The sequence below is a fragment of the Myotis yumanensis genome, unplaced genomic scaffold (genome assembly GCF_028538775.1).
Source record: "Myotis yumanensis isolate MYYU_CA2020_CCGP unplaced genomic scaffold, mMyoYum1.0.hap1 SCAF_15, whole genome shotgun sequence".
Classification (NCBI taxonomy): Eukaryota; Metazoa; Chordata; class Mammalia; order Chiroptera; family Vespertilionidae; genus Myotis; species Myotis yumanensis.
Window position 1 is genome coordinate 5,846,305 of NW_027223766.1, and position 16,319 is coordinate 5,862,623.

The 16,319-nt window shown below is 51.0% G+C and overlaps 1 protein-coding gene and 1 long non-coding RNA gene across 2 annotated transcripts; one reads left to right on the forward strand and one right to left on the reverse strand.

Moving 5' to 3' along the window:
* Positions 1 to 4,559: 4,559 nt before the first annotated feature.
* FABP5 (fatty acid binding protein 5) lies at positions 4,560 to 8,607 on the reverse strand. Its single transcript, XM_070392839.1, has 4 exons — positions 8,471 to 8,607; positions 6,038 to 6,210; positions 5,561 to 5,662; positions 4,560 to 4,803 (listed from the first exon to the last, which is right to left on the reverse strand). Exons 1-4 carry the CDS (start codon positions 8,547 to 8,549, stop codon positions 4,750 to 4,752), a joined length of 408 nt encoding a protein of 135 aa, XP_070248940.1. The 5' UTR covers positions 8,550 to 8,607; the 3' UTR covers positions 4,560 to 4,749.
* A 534-nt stretch (positions 8,608 to 9,141) lies between these two features.
* LOC138993341 (uncharacterized) lies at positions 9,142 to 12,255 on the forward strand. Its single transcript, XR_011468266.1, has 3 exons — positions 9,142 to 9,188; positions 11,626 to 11,834; positions 11,991 to 12,255. It is a non-coding gene; the product is annotated as an uncharacterized lncRNA (long non-coding RNA).
* The last annotated feature ends 4,064 nt before the right edge of the window (positions 12,256 to 16,319 follow it).

Here is a 16,319-nt window from a genome sequence, read left to right on the forward strand (position 1 = left end):
CACAATATTTGAAAACATGTGTCTCTCAGCTTTTTAAACCAGTTCACCCACTTTCTTAGTTCTTCCTACCAACCCACATCACACATGAGCCCCAGTGGCAGGGGCTTTCTGAGGGGGGGCACTGGATGAAGGGAGCTGGGAGGACGCGACACCCAGAGAAGAGCTGTGATGATTCCCAGAAACTTACAGCTGAATTTCAAAGACAACAGACATTCAGAAGCCATGACTGCTGAGCAGCAGGACTGAGCAGCAGCCTCGCTGAGCTGGCACTGTTAAAACCCAGGCGCTGAAAAGATGGCTCTCAAGCTTTTTAGAGTCATGGCACCAATTCAGATACCAGAAATTTGAGAAAACTGTTGAAGAGATGAAGACTAAAGGGAGCACTGCGTTAGCAATAAGTGCAACCTATTTACACAGCAGAGGACAAAGGCTCCTGTCCCTGCGAAGATCTCCCTGGGGGAGTCACCGTCTCCAGCCCCCTTGGCCACCCCGCTGCGCTCCAGGGCGGAATCCCACAGCTGCCAGCACATTGTCCTTTTGTGAGAGTTTGATTTATGCTAAACCACCTCCCTCGCTTGTAGTAAATTGTTTCTAATCTGCGCCCTGTTCCTCAGACAACTCAGGTCAAGTTCTGACAGACCTCGCCTGTGGGCAGACTACTCAGCGGTAGGAAAATGAGGTGCATTTGTTGACTGGAATTGAGCAAGGATTTCCTGGTGGAGCAGAGTGTCCGACACACTTGCTCGGGGACAAGGCTGAAACCTGACTCCCACGTCGAACATGCGTGCTCTGCAGTCACCACCCCCGCTACCCCCCCACCCACCCTCCCCACCCCCCCCCCCCCAAGTCTGCGCTGAGTAAAGGACCAACTGAACTTGGTTTTATAAAGGTAAGAAATAGGGGTTAAAAAACACATTGAAGCAGAATTATAAAAGGTCTTAAGTGATATTAAAAGGTGTTAAACAGGCACAAAGAAGCCATTAATTTATTAATGAATTTATTTAACAAATATTTATTGAGCATCTCCTGTTTGCCAGGTTGATTCCTAATTGAGTGGTGGGGAGAGAGCGCTGTAAAAGCAAATTCCCTTCTTCACGGAGCTTCCCTCCCCATGGAAGACAAATAATAATAAAACACAAACAAGTAAATATACAGTCAGTCAGGACTGGTGACAAGGCAAGGGCGGCGTAGGGGAATAGAGAGTCGGGGAGGGTGTAGCCCTGATACACACTGTGGTCTGGGAATGACTCACTGCCAGGATGACATCTGAGAACAGACCTGAAGGAAGTGAGAAAGTTGAGGGAGCCTGGGCCGCAGTTTCCCCAGGGAAGTTCAGCACAGGCAGAGGTGGTAGGAGGTGCAAAGGCCCTGGGGCAGGAACACATTTGCATCATCAGTGGCCAGTGGTTGGAGGAAAATGTTTGTGTGAGGAGAAGAAATCTGGAGGGGATTTTGAGAAGTGAGACATGGGCAAGATCAGCTCGGACCTTGGTAAAGATTTTGGCTTCTACTATGAGAAGCTAATGGAGATTCTCACCAGGAGTGAAATACTTTACGATGTTCGCTCTGGGAGAATGAACATGCAGACAAGGAGGCCAGGGGAGAGATGCTGGTGGGGTTTGAACCAGGGTGGTGTCTGTGGGAGAGATGAGAAGTAGATTCTAAATTAATTTCTAAATAGATTCTGCAGATAAAGCGGAAATCGTTTGCTAATAGATTCGCTATGGTGTGGGAAAGAAAGATAAAAGATGAGGATGACTCCAAGGTGTTTAGCCAGGGAACTGGAAAAATAACATTCCCATGGATTGACATGGAGAATAGAAGAGGTGTGGGTTAGAATAAAAATAAGAAATTTGATTTTGGAAAACAAGCGATTAGTGTCTTGTGCTGTCCATTACTAACCATCTGTGGGATTCAGATTTACATTTTAATTGATGAAAGTTACATCAAAGTAAAAAATTCAGTTCCTCAGTTGCACTCACAATATTTCAAGTGCTCAATACCCACTTGCGTGTGGCTGCTGCCACCAGATTGGACGGTGCAGTGTCACCGAGCTTTTTGGTCACTGAGAAAGGCCCACTGGGCGCGCTGGAGACACGCAGCCTTCGCTGTGCGCTGGGCCCTGTGCTTCCTGTGCACATCCCACCGAATCTTCAATCAGCTCCACAGGTCAGGCAATGTCATATATTTACAAAGGATGTGACTAGAGTTCAGAAGAGTTAAGAAACTTGCCCTAAGTCACACAGCTCTTAAAGGGCATAAAGCTAGAATTGGATTTCAGGGCTGCCTGCTTCCAAAACCCAAGCACATACATCATCTCGCTCTAGTTTAGAAGGCTAAGCTAGTCTGAAACCAGACATAACATCCACAGGGACCCGTCCACCAGGCTATGGGCAGCGGGTGTTGAAGCCCAGGAAGGAACCGGGAGAGCTGGGAGATCGGAGGCAGAGGGAGGCTCCCGGAGACCTGTGTGCTTAGAACTAACAGGACACACTCCAGCGCTCACCAGTTCCGAGGAAAACACACCCTCTGCAGGCCTAGTTCATGCCGCTGCATAAGGGTCTATTGATGTTAAAGGGTCGCTTAGCAGAAAGAAGGGCTTAATTGACACCAGGTAATATAAAGTTCAGATCCTGTTCTACCCCATGATTCTCAACAAGGTACGGTGCCACTTAGAAGACACCTGGAATGTACGGGGTGCTCGGGGTAGGCTGAGGGGGGCCATGGGCATTGTGTGGCAATGACTTTAAGACGCTGATCCCTCGATGCTGCTGCAGCCCAGCACAATGCAGAGAACTTCTCACCCACCGAGTCAAGGCTCTGCATCGTGGGCAACGTGGCCCTCGAGCAATGCCCGCCCATGAGCTGAAGGATGGAAGTGAGGACGTGGTGGGAGGCAGTGGCCCAAGACGTGTCAGACACACTGCTCCCCAGTCTGCTGTGGGCTTGCCGTGTGGCTGGGTGCTGCTGCCTGGACTCACTTTTCTCAACTGAGTCATGCAGAGCACAACAGTGAACACCCATCTGGGGTGGCTCTGAGCATCATAACACTGAAATATTGGCCCAGGGACATAAAGGTACTGTTGTCAGAAGCAGGACAAGGGGATGAAAGAGGAACTCTAGGATGGAGACGAAAATAACCAAGATGGTGAAGTGTGGTAGCAATCATCTCAGGTAGAAACTGTAGTTTAACTCTAACCCTGCTGTTTGGTTTCTGTACTTATTTGCTTGCTAAAATAATAGAAAAGTTTTTTAATTTTCTGAATTATATAAATCACCCCATTTGATTAAATACCCTATTGATTGTAATGTGAATATCCTATTGGTTGTGGTCATACTGGTCTTAGAAAGCACATTTTCCTTTACCTGGGAAGGACAGCACAGTTATCCCAAGGTCAGAAGGCTCCAGTTAACGTGTCCCTGTTGACTCAGTGTTCCAGAGACCCAAAAACTGTAATTTAGATCAAACCAGGTTCCTCATTCCAGATCCGAGGGCTCTAGATACTGTGTTTCTGTCAACTCAGTGATCCAGAGTCCCAAAACTATAATTTAGATAACATGCTGCTTCTGCTTCTGTAAACTGCTTTTTTTTGCGAACCAGGTTCCTCATTCCAAACCCTGGGATGTAATCAATACCTTTGTGATCTTTGCCTATAAATCTGGTGTTGCGGCCACCTTATCACTATGAGATTTGGGAGATGCCCCCTCATAGTCCCGGATTTGCAATAAATGTGACTCTTTAATTCGACTTCTTGAGGCGTCCTTGTGTGATTCGCGGGGTACATTACAACAATAGAAAGTCAGATAGAGAAGCCTGTGGAGAGCAGGATGGTCCCATAGAAAACAACGACCGCAATGAAGCGGTGGCGTCTTTCCTTAGACCTCATGAGCAACCTCTGCAGCTTCACTTTCAGGCCCACTTTCTGTCCGCAGCCTCCGCTGGACTGAAGTGAGGGCCTTGCTGTGGGTGAGGCTTTGTCTTGAGGGAATGTTGGGGCTGGTTTGATCCGTCCAGACCACTAACACGTCTATATACCAGCAGTGGGGCCCTTTCACTTTCTTATCACTCCTATCAGCACTTTCAATGTCCTTCAAGGGTGTTTCCTTTGCTTTCACAACTTGACTGTTTGGTACAAGAGGCCTCGCTTTCAGCTTATCTCAGCTTCCGACCTGCCTTCCTCCCAAGCTTGCTCACGTCTAGCTTTTCATTTGAGGTAAGAGACGTGTGACTCTTCCTTTCACTTGAACACGGAGGGGCCACTGTAAGCTTATTAATTGGCCTAATTTCAATATTTAAATTACATAGTGTTTATGGCTATTTTTCCATGACAACTGTCTCTGCCACGAATTTAAGATTCTCGAGTTGACACAAAGTTCAAATAGCATGGGGCAAGCTTAAGTGATGGGTAGTGTATCTGTCACAGAAGTAGCTCTCTATATAATTTCAATATAGTACCCTCAAGACTACCCCAGACTCTATGGAATTCATTATTGTTAAAACTCATGCCTAATTTCCTATAAAGTTTTTTTTTTCTTAAAAAAAAAGCATTCAACAGTGGTATAGCATAAACACATTTATTTACTAACGAAACAGTCGATCTTAATTAAACCAACTCAGAAATAGTTGCATGTAAAATGGTTGTGATAACTGAGCACAGTAAAGGGGAAAAAAGCGTGGAGAGATTTGCTCATTGAACTGAGCTTGTTTATCCTCATGGCTAATTCCCGCCTGGAAGGATGATGGAATTCTTACTCCACTTTCTCATAGACCCGAGTACAGTTGACATTGTTCATGACGCATTCCTGGGAGAGAGAATGATATTGATGAGTTAGGTCTTGTGTCCTAGGGCAATGGTGGAAGTTAAGTGCTAGGATCAGAATCCTATGAAGCCTTGTCATCTGTTTTACAGATGAAGATACATGTTGGGATTCCTGGGTTTTGTAAAGCTAGAACCTGTTATTTTGCTTAAGATATGCATGTGTTTAGCGGAACTAATGTACTGATTTGTAATATCTAAATTACTCATTTGGTCTTGACAAACAGTATTCCTCATTTTAAAGTGTGTTTTTAAAAAATTGATTTTAGAGAGAGGAAAAGGGAGAGGGGTAGAGAGAAACATCAATGTGAGAGAAACATTGATTGGCGGCCTACCATGTGCACTCCGACCAGGGACTGAACCCCCAACCTGGGTATGGGCCCTGACCGGGAATCAAACCCGCAACCTTTAGGTGCACAGGACGATGCTCCAGCTAACTGAGCCCCACCTGCCCGGCCAGTACCTCAGTTTAAAGAAATGGAAACTGCATGCCCCAGCGGGCAGTGTAGTGGGTTGCCTATGATGCTGGCCAGTCACAGCAGGGCCCGGAGTGGACCCAGCCCTGCAACACCCCTGCCCATCCCTCTCTTCTCTGTCCCAGAGGACTTTGTAGTGTTCCATGTTCAGTGCTTAACTAGTCATTGTGCCCTTTTCTACCCCGGCCTCGCTGCCCTGCTTACGATCAGCGACACACAGTTCTGTGAACTACGAACGCGCCCGAGAGGCCAGAGGCCGGCACTTACCACCAGTAGCTTCCCGCCCTCCAGCCGCCGCGTGATGGTGCTCTCCTTCCCGTCCCACTCCTGGTGCTGGACCAGCGCGCCGTTGACGAAGTTGCAGACGGTCTGCAGAGATAAAGTGCACTTTTTAATTTTCCAGAGGACGTTACCGGGCAGGTCCCGTGACGCATAACCTCCTTGATCAACATTTTTTCAGCTTTCCCATTCTGCATCTACTTCAAGCCAGTTTCACTCGTAATATAGTTGATGCTTGTCAACCTACATGCACATAAGAGACACTCAAATGCTCATGTTCCTTAAACTAGTTTTACAAAGTAGACTAAGTTGTGATACTGGTCCTTTCACACTAATTTGTCAACTCGAGTCATAAAATAACTTGAGATGTCTTTTATTCAGCAGCTCCTGCCTGTAAATGCCAGAATGTTATTCATACAACCTATCATTCTAGAAGCTTCTGTGAGTGTGTAAGTGATGCCTGACCTGAGTTTTCCTGCCATCTGCTGTGGTCTCTTCAAACTTCTCTCCCAGGTTGCATGAGAACTGGGTGGTCTTCAACGTGCTCTCGGTTCTGACGGTGAGGTGTGTGCCGTCGGAAGTGATGACACAGTCTGGCTTGGCCATGGCGCCCATTTTCCGCATAGCCATTCCCACGCCTGTGAATGTCAATCACATTCTCTGTCAGGAGGACCAGAGTTACAGCTTACAGAATGCAAGATTCGAGCCCATTGTAATTACTGTGCTGGGAGTATTTTCACTTACTCCTAAGAACTGTGGCAAACACAGACCCAGTGCTCACCACGTGCTAGCACCAGACACATACGGATTCACAGAAGCCTTGAGACCACCCTGTGAGCAGGGCCACAGCATTGTCTCCATTCTATAGATGACAAAGTGAGTCACTGAAGTCACCCACGCAAGCTCGCTCAGCTAGGAAGTGATGAGCTGGGAACCAACGATGCAGGCAGTATGGCTCCAAATCTCAGCTCGTGGCCACTATGCTCTGACGGCCGCCGGAACGCGCGGGAAGCACCCAGACTTCTAAAATTGACTTCCTCAGTTCTGCCGGCCATCGTGTGACAGGACTCCAGCACACAGTCCGGCACAGACAAGGCCCTGGTAAACATGTGATCGATATGCTACACAAATAGAAACCGATGCGGAGATACTCCAACAGGGCAATGTTTTAAGAGGTAAAACAGCACAATCATGGTGGTAACAAATGAAAAAGTCTCCCCCTCAAAAACAGAGGACATTTCAGAGCTATGCAACCCAATTACTCCATCGGCATCAGATCTAAGTTATAACTGGTGTGTCTCATTTACAAGAAAACTTAGACCAGGACCAAGGCCCTATTTCAGATGAGGAGATGACAACCTACACAGAAGCGCCGCCTTGATGACGGACACTCTGCCGGGCCTGCACCGTCCCCAGGAGCCATCTCATCTGCCGGCACACAGTGGTGCCTGGTGCTGTTGGCTGAGTTACTCCCGTTCTCATTTTGGACGCATGCAGGGAGGGCTCTGCTCTCCCCACACCTTGACTGCATCCCAGTGAATTGAGTGTGGCACCCCTCATACCTCTAACCTTGGAAACACATTTGCTTTCAATGCTAGCACGTGAGAGCATGCTTGGCCCTCAGACAGGTGAGCGTGCGGACACACACACACACACACACACACACACACACACGGTGTACTTCTCGGGTATGAGTGCAGTACCCAGGGTCCCCTGGATCTCGGTTTACTAGGAGAACGTGAAAAGGCTGGCCTACTGGCTTCCCTCCCAGGACCCTCAGTGCACTCATTCCCATGGAAGCAGCCGGCACAGGGCCTCTCGCAGAAAGACCGTGAAGGAAGTTTCTGCAGCCGCAGGGGCGGTCACCCAGAGCAGCCGCTGGCGGTGGGAGGGCGGGCAGCTCTGAGCCCTCCTAATCCCGCAGTGGTCTCAGGGCTGGAAGCCTCTGGCAGACAGGACTCCAGGCTCCGCCACTGCATCTCGCTTCCTGATGGCCTGTGACAAAGGCCTATTTTTGTTTGCGTATCTACCCAATGCCTCAACCAGTATGCCATCCTTGTCACTGCTTAGGACAGGATGGGATGAACCACGGTCTGAGACAGTGAACTTGAACCTTCTCCCAGGCACCCGTTCTCCTACCTAGGCTTTAAGAAGTCTGGGGCCTTTTGCAGGGCCACGCCCATCCTGCCTGCGGGTAGAGGGTCCAGCTCTTCTCCAACAAAGACCACCCACACAAGCAGGGGTCCAAGCAGCGGTGCACGGCCACCCGCCCACAGTGGCCCCAGACACGCAACGCCACACGAGGTCAGCACTACCGGCGCCACGCCTCTGGGGTCGAAGGGAAGGATGCCCCAGGCCCCAGGGAGCTGAGCCACGCAAAGAGCCGGGTGGGGGCGAGAGCTGAACAGAAGCTGGGGCTGCATCGGGGTTCAGACCTTCTCCAGGCGCCGGCGGGGAAGAGGGAGGGGACCGGCGCGCCTTGGAGGAACAAAAGATGCGGCAGAGCAGCGCAGGGTGGGGAAGGGGCAGTGGGTGCAGCCACTATGGGGCGAGGCAGGAGGGTGGCAGGAGGAGGGATGAGTGGTGGGGATAAAAAAACAAATAGGGGAAAAGGGTACGTAGCCGAGCTGGGTGCAGCAGGCGGCGGGGCATCCCCGGACTCCTGGGACCGCCGGGCGCGCACGTCCCGCTCTCCGGCGGCTGGGCCGCGTGGTGCAGCGCAGCGGGGGGACCCGGGCCGCGTGGCGGGGACTGCGGGCGGGAGGGCGGCTGGCAGTGGCGGCCCAGCAGGTCCGCCCCTGAGCCCGGAACGCCGAAGGGGACCGGGGGCGCGCGCGCGCACACACACACACACACGCTCGTACGCCACGTTGCGGACCCCGCCGGCCGGTGCCTCACCTAGTTCCTTCATGTACTCGTCGAAGCCTTTGCTCTCCACTAAGCGCCATCTCCCGACCAGCTGCTGGATGGAGGCCATGGTGCGCGCGGAGTCAGCGGGACCTGAGCGGAGCGGAGAGCGGTGATGGGAGCGAGCGTGGCGGGAGCCGGCCGGGGAGCGCGGCTGCTTTATATCCGCGGCGCGGGGTGGGGCGGCGCCGAACGGCCAATGGGAGGCGCGCCTCGCCGCCCTGCCCCGCCCCGCCCCGCCCCGCCCCCGCGCGCTCGGGGGTCGGAAGGTGTGGACTGGCTCCACCTGCCCCAGACCCGGCTCCTCCCGCAGCGCCTGCAGGCGCGGACCCGCCCGGCGTGCCCCACGCGCCCCACGCGCCCCACGCGCCCCACGCGCCCCACGCGCCCGGTCCCGGCCCCGGTAGGTTCCCGCTCCCCTTCACGCCCGGGGAGTCGGAGGGTCGCCCGAGCGCCCGCCTCTCCCGGGCCCCAGCCTCACCGCCAAGCCCCGTTTCCGTTTAAAATACCCCGCGCGTAGATGGGCCCTCCCTGGGCTCGGGCGCTGGGAGGGGTCGGTCAGCGGGTTGGCTGCCTGATGGATTGATAGGTGTATTTATTCGCTTGGCTCATCTGGGCTCCAAGTCACCGAACAAACGCACACGCCACACCCTCCCGAGACACCTGTCCCCCCACCCGCAGGCCACCCCGGCCCAATTAGGACCTCAAGGTGAGTATAGACCTGAGTGAGTTAGACGGTTTAATCAGAAGGTGCGGCATGGGTGGAGGTGTCCCCGGAAGTTCGGTTTCCAAACGAAAACTCCGTAGGAAGTTTCAGCTTAAGTGCCTGTGCTTGCAATTCAATGTCCCCTCGCGGGAATGTTCATTAGTGCACATTCCCAGAGGAGCGAGCCCTTCAGCTTCTTCTCCACCCAGAGGCGGCAGACCCACGGCCCCTCCTCTGCGCCGGTAGCCACCACAACACCCTGTACCTGCATAGAAGGCATACTGTTCACGGTGGACCTGTCACAGGAGCGGACCCTGGTCTCCGTGGGGAAGGGTGGGTTCGGGTGAGGGAGCTGCCACGCAGAGAGGCGGCTCCTTGATGGACATGTGGTCCCGGGCACTTCACAGCCAGTAACGCTGATCTCCACCCAGGTTTTGCTAACAAGTGTTATCCCAGCTTTTTAAAGAGGAAAGAAGGCAGGGAAGGTTGGGGGAGTGCAGGGCCGAATCCCTGTCCAGTCCTTCTCCCCGCAGAGCCTGTGAAGTAGGACCACACCTGGCGGCCTCTGGCTGCAGCCCCTGCGCCCTAGCTGGTGTCATCTCCCAGCATGCCTCAGGGCGTTTTCTCCCCTCCCTGGGCTCCCTTTCATTTTAAGTCCCTGCCCTAAGTTTAGGTCACCCCAGTTTTCCTTTTGTGCTGTTTCAATATTTCAGGCTTGGTTTCTATTTGGGTAGTGTAGTAATCAAATATTTATCGAGGGCCTTTGATGTGCGAGACTGTGCCGGGTCCTGGCATATATGATTTTAGGTACCGTCTTCGTACTGAGCGCACAGTGTGCACTGGTCTCAGTCTGCGCTGCGCTCTGCTGCTCTGAGGGCACCTGGGGGTCATTGCTCAGCGATGCTAGAACTGGCTTCCAGCCGCCTGGGCGGGTAGTGGCTGCTCCCCCCCGCCCCCCCTTCCACCCTCCCCCGCCCCCAGGCAGCCCCTGTGGGCTTGCACTTGCATTCCTAATGTGCCCATCCAACATTTACCCGTTTTTGTATAGAATAAGGTAACAATAGCCAGGACTCAGCACTGACATACTACATTTTAAAGGCTCATAATCAATCATGTTCCAGAAACATCAAAAGGGAAACGTCACTATAATACTAAATATTTAGGTGCTTAAGAAATCGTGTTTAAGCCAGAGGCATTACCTGAAACTTAACTTTTAAACACACTTTGTGATGTGATAAGTGGAAACAATCCTTTTGTGGTTAAAACACATCAACAAACAAAGATATAGGCCAACATCTATGAGTGTCTCCCTGGGACAAAGGGCCTGGCGAGGGCTCTGCTACTGCGGGCCCACAAAGCCTCCCATCGGTAGTATGTGCTCAGACAGGGACTGGGGCAGGTCATTTCCAACGTCCTGCAAACCCAGATTCCCTTTTTTCCTTAAGAGGAACAGCAGTGGATTTCAGGCTCTGAAAAACAGCAAGCACTTCCTTAACCTGCTAACTAGAGTCCTGGCCTAGGCCACTTACCTTGAGCCCCGTGTGAGGCATAAAAACCAAAAATGTGAAGACAAATCTGGTGGAAGTCCTGTAGGACTTGATGGATGCTTGAGTGTTTCTTCTTTGGAGAAAGGGGAGCATTTTCACCTGATTGAGATGAATTGCATTATAATACAGGGCACAAGGGCCACCTGTGGTCTTGCCTGTCCTTACACACAGAATGGGGGCATCTGGGTGTCACGCCCTCCCCTCCTTCCCGCTGCAGGACAGTAACACACACATTCTCTTCTGGAGGAAAGTAGTTGAAAATTAGGAATTACCAGCAACTCTTCCCCGGTCTCTCTAGAAAGCTTCCATTTATAAGACTGATGCCGTTTTACTTAATATCACCAAACCTGAGTTTTCTTGCCTGTGAAATTAAGATGGTAAGAATTACACTAAATGATTTCCCATGGCCCTAAAAATATACTCAGAATTACTCTATTTCCACCTAGTGGCAAAACGGAACATTTCCCGTAGGTTTTCTTTGACAAATGTTAGCTTGTCAGCTTCACACGGCACAGTCGCACACATAGCTTGGGTGTGTATTGTGTGATTTTATTTAAAGACACCTTCCCAGGAACAGCTTGTGTGGATAAATGTGCCTTCCACACAGTTGGTTATGGGGTGTAATCAGTCCCTAAGGACAGCAGGCGTGCAGCTGGTAGAGAAACAAAGAGCAGCCCATTCAGCAAATCCCTGCAGCTCATCATTCAGCAAATCCTCTCTCAGTACATGGCTGGATTAGTCCAAAAGGGGAGAAAAATTAAAGTTATCACTATAAAGCCGTACTTCTCAAATTTCAGTATGCAAACCAATCGCCGGGATCTTGTTAAGACGTGGGTTCTGATTCAGTACATCCAGAGGAAGGTGCAAGATCAGCATTTCTAATACCTTCCCAGGGCTGCCAGTGGTCCGCTTGGGTCCGGGTGTTGAGAGCAAGGCCGTGAAATGCGCACAGGGCTCTGCTCCATCCGCTGGCTCCACTTGAGTGATCAGTACTTCCTGGTTCGACTCCAATGTGATGCATGTAGAAAAGACAGGAAACTGGACAAATGCACTCCAAACACTATCTGACCCAACCTGTGGACTTTTAAAACATCAGCCTTAGGTAGGTATTTTTCTGTCTGCTCACCATTCCGGCAGCCTGGTAAGAGGCTTCGAATGGGATGGGGAGGGTGGATCTATGTTATTGAAACCGAGTCCCTCCCTTCAATTTTATAACCAGATTTTGGATCCTGACTCATTCTGGCTTGTCTCGCTCTAGACATGCTTACTATCCAGCTTGAAAACGGATCTTCTCTAATAAATTCCCGCTTGGAATCATTTCCAAAAGAAAATCCTAGTAAGTAGCTAGAGCCCAGATCTGCATCTGGAAGGTTGTCTGCAGCAGCAGAAACCCCCGGGGGAGACAAGGGCAGGGCCACCGAGCTGAAGGCACCCCTGACTGTTCACTTCGAAATCCGCCAAGCTCCGCAGCCACAAGGACTTGGCAGTCGCCACCAGCCATCGATGGAGGCTTGCTTTGAGTCGTTCAGGGTAATAAAATGATTTCTCATGGAAGGACTTGTAGAAATGGGGTTATTTTATGAACTTTGTTCTTTTCTTTAAGCAGTTCGAATCTTACACAACAGAGCAGTTGCCTAAAATGACCTGGTCTAGCTACAGGGGAAATGAGACGTTGCAAAAGTTACGGTGAGATGTGATTGGTTTCGCAATAAGGCAGAAGGCAGAAGGCTCTTCTGAGTGTAAGATCAATCCATTGCCCTCACATGGATCTTCCCACTGTCCGATTTATGTGTTATTATTAAATTTGTCATTGGCTCATGGAAACACCTTGCAGAAGCATGTAGTATGGGCTGACCTGTTCATGCCTCAGGTGGACAAGTTCAAAGTGTCTCAGGTCTAAAAACACAACAACACGACACCTAAGGGGCACCTGGAAACAGAGCAAGATGAATTGTTAAAGGGCACCTTTGCCCTAAAAACACTGTAAAAGCAGAAAACCTCCCAACTCAGTTTTTCCACTGGAAGAAACCAAATTCTTTTTTTTTAAATATATTTTATTGATTTTTTACAGAGAGGAAGGGAGAGGGATAGAGAGTTAGAAACACCAATGAAAGAGGAACATCGACCAGCCGCCTCCTGCACATCCCCTCCTGGGGATGTGCCCGCAACCCAGGTACTTGCCCTTGGCCGGAATCGAACCCGGGACCTTTCAGTCCGCAGGCCGACGCTCTATCCACTGAGCCAAACCGGAGAAACCAAATTCTTTTCGTCCAGATGGCACTTCCCCATTTTCAGCCTCCCTCCCGTGCAAGAGTCCATGACTTATCATTCTTTCCCCCAGATTTCTAGCACATTTGATCATTTTTCTTTATTGATGTTTAGCCACAGGAATTAATGAATTTTCCGATCAAATCTACAAAACCACAGGCTTGCTGGCTTCCGAGCTTTTTACCCTGATGGTCGGGCTCACAGTTTCCTTTTGCCTGAATGAACTCCTCAGAACTTCACAACCTGCCTGAATCCAACTTAAGACGTGGCTGCTCCGATCTCTGGTCCTCTGGAGTGGGTGGGGGGCTCTACGATCCCTCAGAGGCGGGCACGGGGCTTCAAAGACAGTGTGGGTGTTCTGTGTGCCCCCCTCACTGAGCTGGGAGGGGATCCTACCTTCTGTCCACCCACCGCAGATGCCACAGCTCACGTCTCATTCACCTGCTTACGTCTGCACTGAGCAAACGCAAAGGGAGAAATTCAACAGCATGGAGTAAGGGTTTGTTTGACCTCCCCTGCATTCCCCCACACGCTCCTGCCTCTTGTACTCCTGAATTCCTCCTTTGACAGCAATAATTTCTCAATTATGTGACTCCCTGTTAATAACGAGAAACCAGTGTGAGGTTCCAGTAAAGCGCCTCTGTCTTCCGGGTTGGCTAAACACTGGATGTTACCAGAGAGCGACCGTGGCCTTGACGCGGGTCTGTCTCCGAAGGTGGGATGGAAGTATTTGTGCCACACGTCCCACTCTTGTCACCTATTGCAGCCTCATTTGCTCAGGCAGGCTCGCGGGGGGGGGGGGGGGGGGGACGGAGCGGGGGGAGGAACGGGGGTGGGGGGGGAGGTGGTCACGGCTGCCAGTTGGCAGGGACAGGTCTGAGCAGTGCTTTCTCCCACTCCGAGCATCTGAGACTGGACGGTGTTGGATGGAGAATGGTGAATTCATTTTCACCCACCCGGCAGCTTCAGCGCGAAGGCTGGAGGCAGCCTTTCCCTCCCCACACGGATCCGTCACACGTGGCCGCTCGGCTCACCGGCAGGACAGACAGTCCTTCCAGTCACGGTGGCCTGCAGTGGGACCTCCCAGCGATCACGTGGCGTCATCTCCCAGGCTGTGTGACCCGAGCTGCTACCAGCTGCGGAATGCGTTTCTTTTGATTTTTCTTCATTTCACAAACATTAACATTTTTTCTGTTCTAGTTCAGCACATTCTGAAAATTCCCAAGTATTAAATGTCTATAAATATCAGATACATTTTATCTCTATAATGTTAAGTGAATTTTCCAAGACACTACCACAGATAATTGGGGGAGGGGGGAGGGAGCAACTAGTCCTACTGCATTCATCTGGAGCTGGAAACTTGAGGTTTTGGTTAGTGGATTGGACAGGCCATCTCTCTAGCAGGAGCCAGGTGGTGTACTAAACGGATACAAAGTGATCTTCAAAACTGCACCAAATGCGCAGAGCCACTGAGTGCGCCCTGCTCAGACGGGAGGTCTGCTGGAAGCAGCCCTGGGTGAGCGACCGTGAAGCCACAGGCACGTCACACCCACCTGCCCCGTGCTTTCCAACTGGTTCATGCCAGGACCTGGCAATAAACTGGCGCCTGGCTGTCCCCAGGTTTCTGGGACACAACTTGCGTTAGAATCACCTCCGGCAGCGCACAGGTCCGAACAGGGGCTCTCCAGCTCCCCAGCCAGCGGGGAGGTGGGGGGGCCGACAACAAGATGTCCACTGTGGCCCTTCACTCACGTCATCGACATCTGCCTGGAGAGACGAAACGCAGGGGCGAAGCTCCATCTAAAGCCCTCACCTGCCCGCAGCAACCCCGCCTGGTTCCAGGGGAGGAAGGCGATCTGTCATGACCAGCTTTCTGGAATTGGTCACAAGGAGGAAGCTGCTATCCTGTCTGCAGTTAGACTATCAGTGCATCACACAAAGTAGTAAAAATGCCTGTCGGTCCAGAAAGACGGAGGTGTGATAGCGAGCCCCCCTTCCCCCCCACCCCCCAGAGGCCCAGGCCCAAACCAGTCTTGCAACAAACCTCTCAAAGCGACGTGGGTCCCAGCTCTGTCATCTCCGCTGTCCTAGAGTAGGACAGTTCTAGAAACAGGCAAGAATGTCCCTTCCAGGGTCCCTTTGAATGTCACTTACTATGTGGAAGTTACTTTGTCACTTTCTATATTTATATAGGTGTTGTTGTTTTTAAATTTTTCTTCAAATTGAATATCTTTCTTAGTTTTATTTTTTAAAATGGAATATCTTTCCATTGTATTGTACTTTTGCATTTTGGTTGACCTAATAGTTTCTGAGATGATTTATAGAACTTGGGATCTGGAATGGAAAATCATAACTGCCTCGTATCTAACTTAAAAGCAAGTGGGAAGCAAGCTGGTTTGGCTCAGTGGATAGAGCATCAGTCTGTGGACTGAAGGGTCCCGGGTTCAATTCCGGTCAAGGGAACATGCCCAGGTTAGGAGCTCTCTCCCCAGTAGGGGACGTGCAGAGGCAGCTGGTCAATGGTTCTCTCTCATCATTAATGTTTCTCTCTCCCTCTCCCTTCCTCTCTGAAATAAATAAAAATATATATATTTTTTAAAAAGCAAGTGGGAATATAAATCTGAATTGGAAGAAAATACAATAAGTCACTTCAGAATTCAGCAAACCCTTGATTTATTGCTTTCCAATAAACGTGAGTAGTGGCCCCCGATCTTGTGAAAACTCTCAGGTTCCCCTTTGTGAGCTTCGCCTGGCTGGGCAGGGCCGCGCTGTGTAGGCCAGGCCCTGGTTCTTGCAGGGCTCACTCTCCGCGCCAGGCCTTCAGGGTCTTGGATGGAGCCCAACCAGCTCAGGTCACCAATGCTTATTCAGAAGTGAAACACGATCCCTGGTGCCCACACCCCAGTCACACCATTTGTCATTGCATATTTTGGCAGTAACTCCTGCTCAGACCTGACCTCGGCCTAATTAGCTGTCACTTGAGCAGGCCTAGTATTAGTGCATTTTTAAAAGTTACGTAGTTTCATTGCTGGACATAGATTTGTGTGACCTGGACTCAGAACTGAGGGGGCATCTTAAAGCCCTGGTGTTTGGAGGGATTATAGATATCTGCTGCTTCAGCTGAAGCCCACAAAAGTCCCTCAATACAAATAAATCCGGTCTCGCTGTCTGGTGTTAGAGGCCTCCCTCCCCGTGTTTAGCAGTTCTTAGGGGGCGGGGGTGTGGGGTGTGTGTGGGGGGAGCCCAAGCCTATTGTGGAAGTCTGCTGCCAGTCATTTCTAGTACTGGACACAGTTGGACCCGCTAGCATAGCATAGAA